The sequence below is a fragment of the Petromyzon marinus genome, chromosome 13 (genome assembly GCF_048934315.1).
Source record: "Petromyzon marinus isolate PM22_M1 ecotype Great Lakes invasive population chromosome 13, UKy_Petmar_22M1.pri1.0, whole genome shotgun sequence".
NCBI classification, from domain to species: Eukaryota; Metazoa; Chordata; class Hyperoartia; order Petromyzontiformes; family Petromyzontidae; genus Petromyzon; species Petromyzon marinus.
Window position 1 is genome coordinate 3,739,419 of NC_133679.1, and position 18,474 is coordinate 3,757,892.

Here is an 18,474-nt window from a genome sequence, read left to right on the forward strand (position 1 = left end):
ACCGATGTGAGCTTGCTTCGTAGCGGAGTCCACTAACCAACGCGTCACGGATGCACCCCCGAACATTTATTTATTTTCGTCATTACGAGCGATCCAATGAATACGTTGCACTAGCCAAATATTTTTAGGTCCACTCACGTTGTTTTATACCTCGTGCAAATACAATGTACAAAGTGACGTGGCATCCCATTGTCACTACTGGTCGTGTCTGAACGCATATAGTGTACGTGCTGTCTCTCTGTGGGTGGGGAGCGGTGGTGCAAAGCGTTAGCGCGCTGCGCTACGAAGCCGGCGACTCAAGTTCGATTCCCTCTCGCGGCCGACACCAGTAGCGATTATCTGAACCGGTCCTGGTGCCCCCCCGAGGTCGACTCAGCCTCAAACGAGTACCTGCTGCGGTGTGTAAACATCCCGACTAGGGAGACAAAGGCGGCCGGGCGTGGTGCTGGCCCACCCACCCCCTCGTGTGCCGTGTCGGCCTTCATAAGTGCTCGTAAACAGTGCTTGCCCCCACAGTCTATTAAGGCTATACGGGGGATCTTTGTCTTTGTCTCCATCTATCTCGGTTTTCTCTCTCTCTCTCTCACTCTCTTGTAGTGTGTCCTCTGTGCATGTGGTCAACGAAACAAAAAGCTCTCTGAAGACAATCTCACGTCTTCGCCCCATCTCACACTCCCACAGCCACCCACCGCCAACAAGACTCCGCAACACGCAACCTCTCGCCGCTTCCAGCTCCACGTAATCGATGTTCAAGTCCCAGATCCTTGCCGGGTCTTGCGGTGAACCCCAATGGGAGTGGAAAAGGAGAGCGAAGAGGACGATGAGAGGGAGGGAGGGAGGACGAGATGGGAGGGACAGAGAGAGGGAGAGAGTGAGCGGGGGAGGGAGAGAGAGAGAAGGGGGGGGAGGAGAGGGCACGAGTTGGGTGGAGAGCGAGTGGGGGTGTAGAACGCAGGGCCAGTCGAGGGATCCCAGACAGAGCGCAGCTCAGCGCGCAGCACGCACCGCGGGACCACTGCTCGCCTTGCCTGGACGCCCAAGTTTTTGCGGAGCAAGTTTCACACCGGCCGAGGAACGGCGACTTGGCTTCTTCACTCGAGGAATAATAATACTACACCGGTGCGGCGGATTGAACTAAGGGTTTTTTTTTTCTTCGCCCCCCCTACCTCTCCGCAACCCCATCGCCTCTCCCTCTCCCCCCTTGTTGCTGTCTTTTAAATGTGGATCTGCTTCACTGGACGCTGTAGAAGAAGGCCGGTTGGTGGGGAGGGCAAGGAGTGAACCAACGGGAAGACTTTGGATTTGCTTTCGTTGTTGGAGGGAGTGTTGGGAGCTTGGAGTCGTTGTCCTCCTCCTGCTGCTACAGCTACAGATGCGAGGGCACATTGACTAGGGAGATAACGACACAAGAGTTCGAGTGGCCAGGGGGTCCCCAGGACCTGCGGGGCCCCAGGGGAAATGGGGGTAGGAGGCACCATGGCCCCAAGGAATGACAGCCCAGCTGGAACGCCGCCGCGCACGGCTCTGCTGGCCCTCCTGCTGCTGCTGCTGCTCAAAGTGGCCTTTGTGCACGGTGAGTTGCGATAGCTAAGGAGCACTCGCACCGAGGCACGTGTCATGCACTCTCACACACGCACACAGTGCAGGTAGCTACACGCGCCGCATGCACTTACGAAGACAAATATCATCCCCCTGTAGCCTTCAACAGACTGTTGGGGCAAGTGCTGTTTGCGTGCGCCTATGAAGGGCCACACGGCACAGGAAGGGGTGGGTGGCCAGCAACTACGCCCGGCTGCCTTTGTCTCCCTCGTGCCGATGTTTACACATCGCACTGGGCATTCGTTTGAGGCTGAGTCGACCTAGGGGAGGTCCGGGGTCGGTTCAGACAATCGTCGCTTGTGTTGTTGGCCGTGAGCGAGAATCGAACTCGGGTCGCCGGGATCGTAGCGCAGCGCGCTAACAGCTACACTACCGCTCCCCGCACTGACACGTCCTATCCCAGCCTGTGACATGCACTGACAAGGGACCTGCGGTGGAGCGATGGTTAGCAGCACCACGGGAAGATGCAATCCAGAAGTCGTCGGTTCGATTCTATCTCACGGCGCGGCTGCGGTGTAAGTTTATTGGATATCCCCTCCGCGGACTCTGTTCACCCAGCAGAAATAAATGGGGGGCGGGGGGGGGGTTACACCACAGTCAATCGGGAGGTCGCTTGTGGTGGGGTAAAGTGTGGGTACGCCCATCTCTTCCAACGCGTCGGCTCTACGGTGGAAGAGTAGACCAATTGACCCTGTGGTGGAGGCCCTTCCACAATCAGGGACGCATCTTTACATTGAATAATAGCACAGGCGAGCGAACGCGCGCGCGCGCACTGACACAGTACCCCGCACACACACACTCGAGCGCTGGTGCTGATGTAATCTTCATCCCGTCATCGCGTGCACTCCCTTCCTTGTCACTCTTAACCACATTTTTGACTTAGCCGATAAGGGCATGGGAGGCCGTCGCATTCCGCTGCTGCTCGATCTGCTGCCTTGATTTCAGATTTCACTTTACTCGATGTGCATACTGCGCGTGATTAAACATCCTCCGTCATACTTTGCTCAGCAAGTGGTCGTAAGCTGAAGTACACACGCACACACGCACACACACCCCACATACGCATTCCTTTTAGCCTGCGAGGATGCTGGGTGAAACAACACACTTACAATATGTACACACACACACGCGCGCGCGCGGATCACAATGTCTGTCATGCGCACAATAGGTTACAGGTTATGTGTAAGTAGAAACAGAATTGGTTTTTATTTTGCGTTCCGGTCACCGAGATGAATTTATCGTCTCGACGTTTCGGATGACTGCCCTTGGTCAGAACACGCACGCACGCACTTACACGCGTATTGCGACATGCATCGCGTGGGCATTGTATTTGTTAATTGAAGGGCCCTGCGAGCAAACCATTGTGAGTTGATCCGCCTCATTTCACAGTTTTAACTTTGAGCTCAATCACTTTCCACCCACAAGAGTCGTACATGTTACTAAGGGAGACCCGGACGAGAGCGTGCGTGTATTAGTGTGTGTGTGTGCGCGCTTGTGTGTGTGCTCGCTAACAGCACTTGCCCCCACAGCCTGCTAAGGCTATACGGGGGATCTTTGTCCTTGTGTGTGTGTTGAGCAGTAGTGTAGTGGTTAGCGCACTGCGCTACGAACCGGGCGAAACAGGTTCGATTCCCGCTCATGGCCACCACCAGTGACGAATTTGTGAATCAGTCTTGGGCCTCCCCTTGGTCGACTCAGCCTCAAACGAGTATCTGGTGCGATGTGTAAACATCGTCACTGGGGAGACAAAGGCGACCGGGCGTGGTTTCTGCCCACCCTCTCGTGTGCTGTGCTGACCTTCATAGGCGCTACTCGCTAACAGCACTTGCCCCAACAGTCTGTCGAGGCTATACGGGGGGATCTTTGTATTTTGTTTTTTTTTACGTGTATGTGCAGGGGCAATTGGGCGTCCTTACAATTGAAACTGGTTGATGCCAATTGATTTTGTGAATTGAGCCCCGGGATCAAATTAGGCGGCATTCATGCACGTCATAATTATAATTTAAAAACATTATCCGCTGCTGGAGGAATTCTCCGTTATGCCGTTTGGGGTCTGCCGGGGTGGGGTCGGGGGGGTTAACCATATGTAACCACACTGGTCAGTTTGGGTTGGTAATAAAACAAAATCTGGAAGGGCATGGCCAGGGGCGCTTACCGGTAACCGATTCAAATATCAAGTCAAATGTTACCCGTGGTTCGGAATCGAATGTAGGTTGGTGGCTGCATTCATCGCACGCGCAGCACGCTAAATCGCCACTCACTCTTCACCCAAAATTCTGTGCTGTGCACAAATCGCATGTCACGATGCACATCGCACGATGGAACAAAACGTGGGGTGGTTAAGGCGTACGCCTTACAGCTGCTTAAGTGTGGACATTAAAACAAGCAACCTTCAGAACGCGACGTCGAAATACCGAGATAGAAAACAAATGGGCTTAATGTAAGTTTTTCGTTTCGAGAGGCAAAATCACTGATGGAGGGAGGGAGGGAGGCAAGGTGGCGATGGTGGCGGGGTTGTTTCGCAGTGACGAGAGCGCTGCACTACGAGCCCGGCATCTGAGTTCAATTCACGGCGCCGGCGGCTTGCCATGAGCGGCGAGTGATATCCGAACCGGTCCTCTGACAACTAACTCACCTCCCCGTCCATTTCCACCACCTTCGCCAGCTCGTCGTGGCTGTCCTAGTGAAGTATGGCCAAATAACCCCCGTGACAGACACGGCGTGGGGGAGCCATCATTTAGCGGTGGATTGACAACGCGATGTAAATTAACCATTGCATTGTTAGAGTGAACAGTTCGGACTGCGGTGTGTAGGGAAGAGAGAGAGAGAGAGTTACGCGCGTTGGCTTGGTCTGCCTGTTCGGGTTTGACGTATCAGGAGCTAGCAGCAGCACAGCCTGGCCGCTGAGCAGAATTGCTACAGAATGACAATTGCAGGGCGATATTACTTTGCCCTCTTACGAATTGCATTATGGTGCCTTCTATTCGCCTGGTTATTGCTGGACAAGACCTAGTGCCCCCCCCCTCCACATCTGGCAAAAGAAGAGTGACCGTCAGTTTCACTTCACGTTGCTCTTCGCTGTTGCGCTTCGCTGTTGCGCTTCTGCTTTATACCCAGCAGCTACGCAGAATAAAATTATACTGTAAGCATATACAGCCTTCGACTGTGATATAAGCCATTGTTTGCGGAGGCAATTGTATTAGACATGTATGCGTGGGTGGTAAAAGTGGACGGTACTGCGTGCTGTCATGACACTGCTGGATGATGGCTCGCCCTTAGGGGCCGTCCATAAATGACGTCACGCGATTTTGGACGATTTTTGACCGCCCCCCCTCATCACACGGAGTCACAAATGTCTGACCCCCCCCCCCCCCCGATGCGTGACGTCATTTATGGACGGCCCCTTACGCTATGTCAGTCGCAATGTTGGTCATGGGGGTTGTTTGGTTTGACCATACTTCCCCACTTTGGCCAGTGGTGCGGATTGGTGAGCGTGGGAGGAAGACGGGTGGGGTGGTGTATTAGGACTCCTAGCGAGGACGGCTTCTGATATCACCTGCCACTGTGGACGACACTCCAGTAACGTACTGCAGTATATATAAAAAAAACATATACTGCCACGCATTGCGATAGTCTAGCGAAGGACAACTATTCAGACTTGCTCGTCGAGAATGGTGATTGGGATACGAAAAGAAAACCCCAAAGGGATTGACGGAGTAATGATAATAATTCGCCAGGAACAGAAAAGTGCAATCAATGCCAATGCAGTGTCCCATTGCTGCGTGGATTTCGAGACAAATTGGCTGCACAAAGTCGTGTTATGATAACGCGGTTGCCTGCACAGGCCATTCACATGCAGTGCCACGTCTGTATACAATATATAACCCCTTGTCAATCCACTGCTGGATGACGGCCTCACCACACTAAAAAAAAAGACAATGCATATATTATCAGAGTTTTTTTTTGCATTCTGACCACAAGTATTGTGGTTAATGCAGACATGATTCATTGTGAAAGGTTTCAGTTTGGTGTTTTAACATCTTAACACCTGTTTTGTTTCGATTTAAAGCTTTCGTGACTGCAGGGATTCATCTTCTTGGTTCTTTCGGTAAAGTCACGTAGAAGGGAAATTCTACGTGACTTTACTTTGTTTTGTTGCCAGAAAAAAAGGGGAAAACCTATGATCATATTTTGGTACTGGTAAAGGAAGTCCCATGATAACGTGACATTTGTCGAGTGTCCAGAGTTTCGAGACTTGCTTCGGTCGGAGGGGGGTTATTTTGTAGTTTTGATGCACCACGTGTGGCAGACTATTTGTTGAGCTTGTTTGCTAATTGTTGGAGCCACATGCAGCCTTGCCCAGACGTGGTATTACAGCCCAGCATTTCAAGCAGTTTTACAACGTTTAACCGACCAAACAAGCTTCGAGCGATGTGCAAACAAAAACAGGCAGAGAGAGAGGGCATTGTTGCGAACGAGCAGGGAATACAAAAAAGCTACACGGGGACTGCCGGTGTCGTCTAGAACACATTGGTAATCGCGGTCATCACGCAAGAGTTAAGATGCGACGATGCTAGCTTGAGTGGTTCTCTTCCATTAGCCATTCGGCATGCCATGTCAACAGCCGCAGTAAATTCAAGTCCATTCCACTGAAGGGTTGTTCATGCCGCGTGTCATTTCTGGACAAACCGGTCCTGAGAACGCGTCAACACGTCAGCCGTGGCCAAGTAAAGCTCAAAATAGGACCATTATTGTCGTCTTGTAATCAGTCGTAGAGTGCTACTTTCTTATACACATTCACTCTGATTTTCTTTCCTCTAGCGTGTGTTTTTTTTTATGAGCATACATCTTACTAATTTCCAGGATATTGAAAACGCGGGGATGAATTCGTGTTTTTAATGATTTCACGTGGAATTTACGAATGTGCTCATGGTGTGCACCGTATCAGAACTGTGCTGTTTTATCTCAAACAAGCAACGGCAAGAATTGCTTGATTAGGGAATGGCTACATCTACAACTACAAAGTGTATTTACACGTGACCCCCCTCTGGTACAGAGGCCACTTGCAGAACAAACCAGCAGGAGCTTTCAAAGCATGTTGAAACCCAGAGCAAAATCCTCCGTCCTGCATTACTTCAGTCCAGGCGGTATTTAAATTCGGCGACTCCTGCCCATTTCATTTCAGAGGCATGGCTGATGAGATCCTGGGTGCAAACAATATTCAGGCTGCCACTTGTGATTTAAACCAGCTTCTCAAGTGGAGCAGAGTTGACGATCTCGGCCTTGGTCACCAATTATTGCATTCAAGAAAAAAACAGCTTTATTTTGTCTTCGTTCATCTGGGATACCACTGTGTGCAGTGTAATATAGCTTTTGTTGTTCATGTGTGATGAGCTCTGCATAAAGGGGCTCCCTCTAGTGTCGAGTAAAATAGTTCGATTGAAGTGACCATGAACACTGTGCTGTCATGAAAAGTGGCCGTAATTTGTCAAGTGTTCTCAATAGTTTAGGAATGCAGTGGGAGCAATAGACACTTTGACATCTCAATTGAAAGCTCATTTCTTTAGAACAGTTTTTTTTCGTGTTCTAGTTTATTGTCCTTTCCCCGCACCTCCGATAAGCACGGTTGGCTACTTACAGCAAGAAAGAAGTTCAACATCCATACTCTCCGGAGGGAAGCCTGCAAACATATCCCCATTCTGATGGGCGTGCAAGTTCTGAAAAAGGCCATAAAACAAATCTCATTGCCCGACTGCGATACCATTTTGTCGGCACACGCAACGAGTCAGGCCATTTGAATTATGCTTTTTGGTGAGATAAAGTGTGGGTGGCACCAGCACTTTGAAACCACCGTGTTGGCGCGCATCCGCGAGGTAGGGTACGTGTCCCCTGAAAATAAAGGAGGGATGTTTTTTTCCACCTGCTGTGAGCATTGTATGCACAGCTGACATTCGCCTCGATATTCACTCCGCGCGTAAACATATAGCACGTCAACACATCGCTTAAACAATACGTGTAAGTGGCTTTACCTTGAACTGTAGTGAAATTAGAGATATTTCAATGGCAATACTGTACGGAGGGGTACATTTTACACTGGAACAGGATTGGCGCAGAATGTCACCCGTGATTACAGTGTCATTCTATCCCTTGTGCGTGCTCGATGCATAATTTATGTTCGAAATGATGGATACTGATGATAACATCGAAAACAACATATCCGTGTACACATCAGGATTGGTTCGCACAGCGGACACGCAGACTCGTGTAACCTTAATTACTCCTCGCGCTGGATTATTTTCGTGAGTGTGATTAAACCACTCTGCCACGAAACAGAATTTGGAACATGATTATAGACCATTTAACAGAAAGTCACACGAATTAATAGATTTTTTTTGGAAATATGTATTCACCATGGGGAGTACACTCCATTTATTAAATGATCCATTTCAGGATTACAATTGACCCTGACATTAACGCGACAGATGATTTAAATATTAATTCCCTGCCCGTTAAGTACTGTATTCGTATTGTTATGAATAACAATCGCAATTAATTAATGCATTAAATGTCTGATGATTGTTAAATCGTGATACCACGAGAGATGGTAATGACTTGGGGAAGTGTTCATCCAACAGTTGATAGGTCATGGCTGATGATAATTAAGCGCCTTGTTCTTTTCCTCGTAACATTTATAACGATTCCCGTCTCCAGAGATGTTCGTGAGGATCCAGAGAGAGGAAAATGTGTAGGTTGACTATGTGGTGACCAGGAGATGGCCGTACAGCAATGGATTCTTGAATCCATCTGAGTGGGGCTTTGAGTATGTTAACCTGTTAAAATGACATCGCTTGGGCTTTCCCAGGGCACTCCAGTTCCTTCGCCCCCCACCCCCAACATGGCCAAACATTTCAATTATTGACCCTCCTGAAATTGAGTCTTTGAGACTTGATGATTCTTGCCAAGATGAATAGATGGCATTAGTACCATTATTCGGTTGATATTACTCGGTGAGGTTTGTGGAGCAGGGGCACAGTTGTCAGCACAGGGCTTCCGCCACTGGTCTAGGGCATCTCGTGGAGATGAATGCTGCTTCATTGCTCATTTGAGCACAGCGACGTTGACTTTTTTGAATGTTCAAACAGCATTTAACCTCTGGTGGAGAGTTAATATTTTTATTTTGTTTTCCTAGGAAGGTCTCATGAAGAATCATTAGGGTTTTTTTTTATTCAGGAAGGTCCTTCTTTGGATTATTTTGTCATAGTTTTATGCCATTTTTTTCGCACTCAAAAGTAAACCAGATTATGCAGAGAAAACCTACACACATATAAGTGGATATGACTCAACATCCTACTTATTTAGCTACCGTATACTGGTCATCGCATAGCCCTTCAGCTTTTGCGTTTGGGATCATATTTCCCAAATCCAGGTGCATTGGAGACATGTGCCACCATGCCTACATCTATTGTTGGATCTTGCTTCATGTCGATGCTGTCGTGTGGTGTAATGGTGAGCACACTGGACATGCAATCCGGCATGTACCAGTTATATCTCTTAAATCCCAACCCCACCACCGCCCGGCCTCTCTGCCTCTGTCCAGCCAACTGCATAAAATGGGACCTCCACGGTGAGTTGGCCAGCAAGTTTGCATGTGGTGGGATAAAGTGTGAGTATTCCCAACTCTTCTAAGGCTTTTGGCCAGCATGGAAGGGTATAAACTAAAACTATGTTTTATTTGACCAGGTAAGGCCAACTGAGCTGTATAGCTCTTTTTCAGGAGCGACCTGGCTGCAAATGATAGCCAAATGAAGTGGATGATGTGGACATAGTATAGCAGCCAAATACTCTCAAGGCATGTTTCTAAATGTGGAGGGAAAAACCAGAGGATTCAGAGCAAAATCCACGTGACCACGGAGATAACATGCAAACTCTAAATATAGAGGCATCGTCAGGGTCGGGATCGAACCCACGACCTCCTGTATGCCAGGTGAGTTAGTTAACGTCTCGCCACTGCTGGGAACCCGGTCCTCTCTAGATGGGGCTCTAGAAAGCGCTAGACAGCCACATCTAGAGGAGGTCCTTTCGTCAGCTGTCGTGTGAGCAAACAATGGCAGGGGTGGACCTTGAGCTTGACATCATGTTATTGTTATACCACAGATCGTACGAATGGTAATTTCCTTCGGCATTCCCTTGCAGAGGCAGAATTCGGAGCACTGCGTTGAGACTGTGCAAGCTGGCTTCGTGGCAAGCATGCTAAATGCCATGCTATTAAGCAACCTAAAGAATTCCTAAATGGGCAGACAAAATGCTCATATGCTGAACTATGTTTACTCATTACAGCATGGCAAAGACATGCGTTGCTGTAGTCCTTAAAAGAGTCTTGAGACTCGGTAAGACTATCCTGGGTAAATAATTGGCAATTTTTCGTTAACTGTAAATCCACAATTTGTACGTTGTTGCTCGTGTAGGTATGCAGTCGAGAGACGCATTAGCAAGTGCACGTATCCACGGGTAGCTTCAAAGTTCACAGCCCATGGCCCCTTGGGTTCTCATCTTGATGTTGAAGCTGTTAGGGTTGGTGATGGATTCTCTCTCTACTTGGGGTCAGATGTGCAGTCACCTCTTTCCCATTCCTGTCACCTCCCTTTGCATGGTGCTGTTTGTAGTTCGCATTACATTATAGTGTGTCATACATTGGTTGCAGCCCAACTAGTATTTTTCTGTAACTCCAAAAGGATATATTCAAAGTGTCAAATGGAAAGTTTTCTTATCGTGTTTTGTTAAGTACAAGGGTGGTGGTGAAATGGTGGTGGCAATTTAAAACAAAAATTAATTTACCATGCTGTCTTGTACACTGTTGTGTAACAATGTATTGCTATTTGGATGTACGATTGTGTTTATTGAAATAACTTTTACGAGCCACATTTTTACTTGAGTTTTAATAAAGTACTTTGAGCTGCATTCTGAACTTGGAAGTTAAATTCTTTTTCAGAAGAAAAAACTACTCTCTCCAAAAACATCCTGGTCAACGCTGCTGTTCTGATGCACATCATGTATGACCATTCATATTAGGAATGTGGTCATGAAGGCTATTTGTAATAACACTAAGGGAGGATTAAGCGACCTGTTGCAGCCATTATCTTGCTAATCTGTCATAGATGTTGAGAGCTGTATAGAAGGGAAATGTGAGCCACAGTTTTAAGGCCAAGAGCTTAACTAGGCTGGCGTACAATTAATGGATGCAATCTGATATGTGGAGGCGGTCCACACTGGTAATCAGACCTTTGGGAATGTCTTTTGGCTGCTCTGCTTTGTAACAGGGAGCATCTGCTCCTTTGTTAGTACATAAACAAACCTAGAGCAATGGAAAGGCTGGAGGTAATTGCAGGATTTCCTTAATGGGTTGTTTTTCACGTAAAAGTTTATTTATTTTCACCATTTTTTTTAATGTAGTTCTATGGGGTTTTTTGTGTCCGTTTTAAACAGTAAAAATGGCGTGGGCGTGTTAAGACTCGTGCGATATTTGTAATGACGGTATTCTAATTTTCGAGTACGCGGTGAATAGAGTCATTGAAATGTTTGATGCGTGGAGTGTGTTAGTGCTGTGGTTAGTGCGCTGCATTATGAAATGAATGAACCTTGTAACTTGAGTGCATTTCCCGGTCCGTGACTAACATCAGTGGCGCGTCTTGCCCCACCCACCACCACCTCTTCACCAGACCCACGCTGACCGGCTCGGTGAAGCATGTGTCAAAGGCCCCATGGTAGCCTCAGCTTGACGAGGCATTCATCCAACAGTGGATTGAGAAAGGGCTGTATACAGTACACGATTGGGGTTTTTTTTAATTGAAATATCCACTCTACGGTGTGATCAAGCACTTAACAGGGGTACATCTTTTTGTGTCTGCTAAGTCGTGCAAAAAAAATATGTCTAGGAATGTTGAGACTTTCTTTTTGGCGGGGGGGGGGGGGGAATGTATGTTTAATTAAAATAATTTAACTTGTATTTGTACCACATATTATGCTATTTTTTTCATCTACAGGAAATTAACACCGCGAACCACATTTCGAATTGACTCTGTGGCACTAATAAGGATTCAAATATCATCTTCTGTTAACGTTGGCTTCTCCAAGTGATCAGGAGAATGTACACATTAAGTAGCAGCATGTTTTATTCATCAGCAGACGCTGTAACCCTTCTCCCACCCCGCAGCCAATCATTACGACTCTCCTTGCTATATTATCTTGTGGTCTGCCACAACTACAAAAGATCTTCATCCGAGCGCTGCTAGCTAGCTGAAACGAATTCACGTTGCCGACTTTTTTTTCTGTTACATTATCAATCACACATATAGCACCGTGATACATTCACTTCATTAACAGTGGGATATGTTTTACTCCTACACCAAATGAGCGAATGCGATTTGAAGAAATGTTAAATCCTATCAATCATTTTTCGTGGTTAGTGCGTGTTGGTTGGGGTGAGAGTTTAATTCCTAGTTAATTAGCAAATTGTTTTGTATGCATACATCAGTTTTTGTTCATTACTGTATTATTATTACCTTCGACGTACTATATTAGAAAATAAAGTTTAACTTGCTGGCAGGCACGTGCAACGAAGAGAAGCGCCTTCCCACATTAGCCGTTTGGTTTCCTCTAAAGCGTTGGTCTCTGTAGTTTTCAGCGCTGGCCCCTTCCGATGCTCACGCGACATCTACGAGGAGGTGGAGGAGGAGGAGGTAGTGGACTGTTTAGACACAAAGGGAAAGCGAAGCAAACAAGGCGAAAACCTTTGCTCCTGGCACAAGGATCGCCGTTGTAAATGGAAAACGTGTGCCTTCTCCTCCCAAGGCGGCCGGGCGATGGGAATAGTTTTGGGTAACATGAATCGCGATCCTTTTTGGACTTTCATCTCCAAAGCCAGGAAAATGCTTTAATGGGGTTGTGGCACCTTATGCACTCGCACCACTGCAATGCGATATGAGTTATGTGTGTGCTCAAGATGAGGTGGAATTTGGAATAAGGTTGCCTTTAAAAAAACACTGGAACCTTATGTTACAGCCCAACACTCCTTGCTAACTTGCGTAGATATATGTGCGTACAATAGTGTCGTATGATATCATAGCTGGTTTCATGATACTAATAAGAATAAATTGCCACCCTTTTGTCAATACACTACTGGATGTAGGCCTCCACATGCCTTATCGGTCATGGGGAATGTTTGACCATACTTCACCCACTGTTTAGAGCTAGTTTAACACGTAGGCTTTCGCGACCAATTTTATCCATAATTGAGGTTTTTGGGTTAGATCCCGTAAATATGTGTCATTAAACTCGCCACCACCCGACACAGCCAAAATTAGTAAGGTTTGTCACGTAAACAAAACGTGCCAATTCGTCACTCGATACGTTGTGCTAGAATTGTAAATGTTGTGGGTTGACCCCCAAAAAAACCTTTTTTATGGCTGGTTAGAGTTGAGTGGCGGATGGCGTGGTGGAGGGGAGTGGGTGGGCTGAGGAGACATGCAGAACCGGTTCAGGTATCACTTGCCACTGATGTCAGCTGTGGTCTGGAATGGTAGAAAGGTCGTCGGGTTCCTAATGCAGTGTGCCAACCACTGTGCCACAAAGTTCACCACAGTTGGATTTTGGGTCCAATTAATGTTGCCCTAAGTTGATCACTTGAATTGTCATAACTGCCACGTTCGCAAGCGTGCAGCATTGTCCTGAGGGTCGCGCATTTCATGGTATCAAGCGGGGCTCTTGACGTGGGTGTGACTTGATAGTTTTTTTTATTGTTGAACTAAAAGTGCAAATGCGCACCCACAGCTTCTGCGGCGTCACGTGAGCATGTGAAAAGCGTGACATTTGGTGGAATTAGCGTGAAAATAAATTATTTACTGTGTGAACCCCAAAGGTGTGGGTGTGTGGAAGTGGCAGCGTGGGGTCCCCCATGTGGTTGCAGCCATGTGGTTATGCAATGAGGTCACTCGGTGTCATTAAAGCTGCCACACCGCTGAAACTGTACCTGAGCTGTGGCAAAATCAATTACTTTTACGGTTCGGTTTTATAAGTCACAAAGACAAGGTAAATGTGCAACCCTGCTCTTATTGCTGCTCACATCGCTCCTGGTCCGAAGGGACTCGACCATAGTGAGCTCTGTTGAGCCTCCTCGGGAGGGTATTTTGGTCTACTCTTCCACGCTGGACAGATGTCTTGGAGGAGGTGGGAGTACCCACACTCTACCCCACCACCTTACTACGGTGTATCTATGTATACTGCTGGGTTGACAGAGGCAGTGGGTGATGGATTTAATAAACGTTTGCCATTGTTTCAACTATTGCATTGGTTCGGCGGCTAGTGTGCGAACCATTACGCCATTATATTATTCATGAAGTCATATTGCCCCAAAAATGTTAGCATAAGGCACATACATTGCTTTAAATATTTTTTACAGCTTTATAGCATACACAGTGTTCCAGAAACGTGCTCCTCAATTTGCTTATCTCGCGTTATATGGTGGCGCTAAATAAGCTCAGCCGTTCGTGTTTATGGCACGAATGCTTATGGGAAGCCTAAATTTCGATTAGCTTTTTTGCTTCAAGCTTTCATTGGACGATATCAGTTCCTATGCTTGCCTGTAAATAATTAAATGACCTATGTACAGTCCAGTGTTTCCCTCCCCCTCCTCCAACCTCTGCCTATTTGTTTGGTTAGAGAGGGTTTCAAAATAAAAATAAGCCCCATCTGTTGGTGTTACTGGTTCAGTTTGTTTGGAGACGATGCAGCAGATTCTAACAACAGCATGTGGCTGGCAGCGTGACCCCCATCACCCCCTTCATCGCAGCTATGGGCCTTGCATGTCGGAAGAGGAAGGGAGCTTACATTTCAGCCATAGCTCAGACGGCTGGGCTGGAAGGGAGGAATTCTGTAGTTAAAATTAGGTGCGGTGTTGAAGCCAGCAGGGTTTTGATGGCATGTTTTTCGCCCTCTTCTCCAAGTGACTTGCATGGAGGTTGAGCTCAATGCTTTTGCTTTGTTAAGGCAAAGCGGTTGCTTGCGCCGGTGTGACGTTGCGATTGTTTCATGACCCAACTGCTGTAATCTCATGTGATGGACTCACAGTGCGAGCACCAACTCGTTCGGTTTCGCTTCCAAATGATCAACGTTGAAAGCGCAATGCTGCTTTGGAAACTGCAACTAAGGGTTGTAATACAGGGTATGTGCAACGCAGATGGGTGGAGTGCTTATTGGGGTCAAACGATGGACAATATATCATTTCGCCGTGGCTCTATTACACTTGTAAACATACCGTGCGGCTCTTTTCTTTTCTCCAAATTATCTAATATTGTTCTAGCACTCAGAGTTAACGGCATTTGACGCGTAAACAATATACGACGGATGTTGCCTTCACTTGTTAAAATTAGCTTTTTGATTTAAGTAGCGGCATTCATCAGAAACAAAATGACAAAGAACACGCGTGCGTTGACTAATTGGAATAAATTAAGCATACTTTTCAAAAATATCTCTAGTTGGCACTCTATAATTCCATCATTGTTCAGTGCTTGCACATATTCACGTCAAAGAAGTTGTCTAATACGGTGCTTTGTCACATGAAAATATAAGAACGTGAAAATAATTGCATGCTAAAAGGGCAGCATAATAATCTTACACACAGCACGCCCTTCTTTGCATTTAAATATTATTTGAATAACGTGAACTTTCATTTAATATTTCTATTTGGAATTACTGGCAGGCAGAAAGGGATTTGTATTGACAGCGGTACAATATTTTCTTAATTACTGTAATGCCCAGCAAGCCTCAAAGGTTTAAAACAGGCTGTTGCATTCGGGCATCTACCCTTTGGGTGACCTCTAAGCTGGCTTGGGCTATTTGCGTTGTGGATGTCAAGTAGTTGGCCTCCTGTATTCATGAGGTGACGGGCACGCACACCGTGGAGTGCGGCGGTGTCTTTCTCTCGACTCTCCATTCATTCTCATCGTGTCTCTAAGTTTTTATACGCTCAAGATTGCTTGGCATACGTATGTATACTTTGCTGATAGCCTCGTGGGTTGACATGCTTTTAGTGTGTGTATTTATACACGGCACACTTTATGTGTTTGTGGGGAGCAGTAGTGTAGCATTTATCATGTGTGCTGCAAATCCATCGACCCGAGTTCGATTCTTGCTCACAGCCAACACCAGTGGTGGTTATCTAAACCAGACCTGGGCCTTCCCTAGGACGACTCAGCCTCAAAGGTGTACTTGGTGCGATGTCAAAACATCGCCACTGGCGAGATAAAGGCGGTCGGGCGTGGTGCTGGCCACCCACCCCCTCGTGTGCCGTGCCGGCCTTAATAGGTGCTTGCTTCCAGCACTTTCCCCCAAAGTGCGTTACGCCTACACAGGGGATCTTTGTATTTGGTATATATTGAGAATTGTTGGATAGGGGCAGTTTGCACCAAGGAGTCAGTGGTCAGGATATACCACCTTTGTCCAGTCGTGCTCCGGTGCAGAGTTATGACAGTTCATCTGCTGCAAAGCATCCTTAAATAACACTGAGATCATTGCAAATGTAACTAATATTATTTAATGGTCTCATCCTTATTTGTTTAATCGCAGGAGAAAAATATCCGTTTTAAACTAGAAGGGTTTACTCATTACTCAATACTGCCCTCCAGAATTAATAACAATATAAATACGGCCTTAGTAGTTTAGTGAGTCCACTGCCGGATGTGTCGGTGGTGGTGGGCCTTGTTTAAACCTCCAGCACGGTGCTGATCAGAGTGGGGAGGTGATGGGGTCGACCCAGAACTCCTTCAGGCAGTCGTGGCCTGGAATTGCACTCGGGCTGTCGTAGGTGCAGTGCGCTAACCACTGTCACCGCTCCTCTCCCTCCCCACCACCACTGTTCTATTACGAGATACTACTTGACACGAAGGTGATAAATGCCGTGAAATGAGTTGGTAACTCACCTCATTTAAAACTGGCGGGGGAGGAAGGCATTGGCCACCCTACTTTATCCGCGTTTGTTACTTACAATAAAGTTTGTTGAATTGTGTTTTGCAAATGCTCCGCGATGCAGGTGCATTATTAAGTTGTAGCTTTGACAACGTGAACACAAGCGTGGTGATGGTGTGTTGCGATGGGGGTGTTCATTGCTATCGGCAGGAAAGTCTTTACTTCTCTGCCTCCCTTGGCGCGCATTGAAATGAACTTTCCTCGTCTTGGTATGTGTGTTCAAACGTCTGTGCTTGGAGATCACTGATAACGTGATCGTGGCAACGGCGCAAAGAAACGACACCGTCGTTGTGCGGATGCAAAATTTAAAACCGAAACGTTATTCGTGAATGAAACAGTCTCATGGTGTATTAGACGGGCGTTGTTAATAATTTACATGTAACTTTTTTTGCCGTATGACATCTACAGTGCCAATTGTTATTGTCACGCACATGCCCAGCGGGGGGGGGGGGGCACTGTGTTCTGAAAACATCTAAAAACAATGGCGATCTATAATATGTATTTTATGTACGTACGTATTATGTAACAGCTGGCAATGCCCTAGACTGCAGTTTTTAACCCATGCCTAGATTGCGTTGCTGATGTTGCAGGTCGTTACCTCCCAATGTACAGGGTGGTCCAGATGTCTTGTATCCCCAATTTAATTCTCTAAAACTTAATATATATTTTAAGTAAGGTTTATTTAAAACAGAAATGAATATGCAAAGGGAAAACAAATGTTAGAGGTCAATTAATGGGGGGGGGGGGGACACAAGACATCCGGACCACCATGTAAAGATCAAACATGTCAACCCGTTATCAGTGCCCTACCTTAATTACAGACCAATTCAGACCTTACTGGTCACGCCGTGCCCCTTATAAATCTCAACGTTCATCCTTACAAAGTCCCATCGCAGGGGAGAAACACAAACGAATCGACAAAAAAACATCGTTGCCCGCATTGAAACGGCTGTACGCCGTATGGACCCTAAATCTCAATTTCCCTGTACACGAATACGGAGCAACCCGTATGGGTTGACGGCTATGAAAGATGCTGCTTTACTTGGCGTGCTCGCTAAGACACCGTGCTCACTTTCACAAGATGCCCATTACAGTTACTCTGTCCATACGGAGTGTGTCCTTAATGAAGGCATTTGTGTGGCGTAATAAGCTCCGACAATGGTGCTTGTCTTCCTTCCGCTTGTGTTCGGAGCTTTCGCGGTAGTGCTAACAGTGCCGAGTTGTAAATTCGCAGGGCCCATTACAAAAAAAAAACACACAATCGGGCGCCGGCAGTTTGTAAACGTCTCTCCCCTCGCTTTTGCACCGAATCACTGAAGAGACGCACATTTAATGAAGGAGCAGGTACAAAGCAGGCTTTAGCGCTGGATGCATTTTGCTTCATTTGAGGGGTTAGAATTAGCGTGGACCTTTTCACGTAGCACCTTCTCATTCGTCTCATCACTCGGCTAATATGAGTACAAAGACATAATGTTCATGGTAATTCATTTTTTTTATCTGTATGAAATCCTTATGCAATGTATGGGGTGTGCTGTATATGGTATTTGTTGTCCCATCTCTTAGGGGCCGTCCATAAATGACGTCACGCGATTTTGGACGATTTTAGACCCCCCCCCCCCTTCGTCACGCAGCGTCACAAAAAGTCAGACACCCCCCCTCAAATATGATGTCACAAAGCTCTGCCCCCCCCCCCCCCAAAAATAAATAAAACATGCTTCAAATCGCTTTAAACTATTGTCATTGTAGTGCACTCTAATGTTGTAGGAGAAAACATTTACTAAAAAGTATATTTAATTAAGTAGAACGTGTTTATATTTATTTAAAGTTGCGCATTTTGATGTGACGTCACATTTCTCA

General features: G+C 46.7%; 1 protein-coding gene across 10 annotated transcripts in view; it reads left to right on the forward strand.

The window, feature by feature from the left end:
- Window positions 1-895: 895 nt before the first annotated feature.
- NEO1 (neogenin 1) overlaps window positions 896-18,474 on the forward strand; it is a 168,859-nt gene continuing 151,280 nt past the window's right edge. For 5 of the 10 annotated variants that reach the window (XM_032953172.2, XM_032953174.2, XM_032953171.2 and 2 more), the window contains exon 1: window positions 898-1,573. In XM_032953172.2, coding sequence (XP_032809063.2) covers window positions 1,459-1,573 — 115 coding nt within the window. In that variant the 5' untranslated portion in view covers window positions 898-1,458. Of the gene's footprint in view, window positions 1,574-18,474 lie in introns of all 10 variants that reach the window. The other 5 variants (XM_032953166.2, XM_032953169.2, XM_032953168.2 and 2 more) reach the window with 3 other exon arrangements.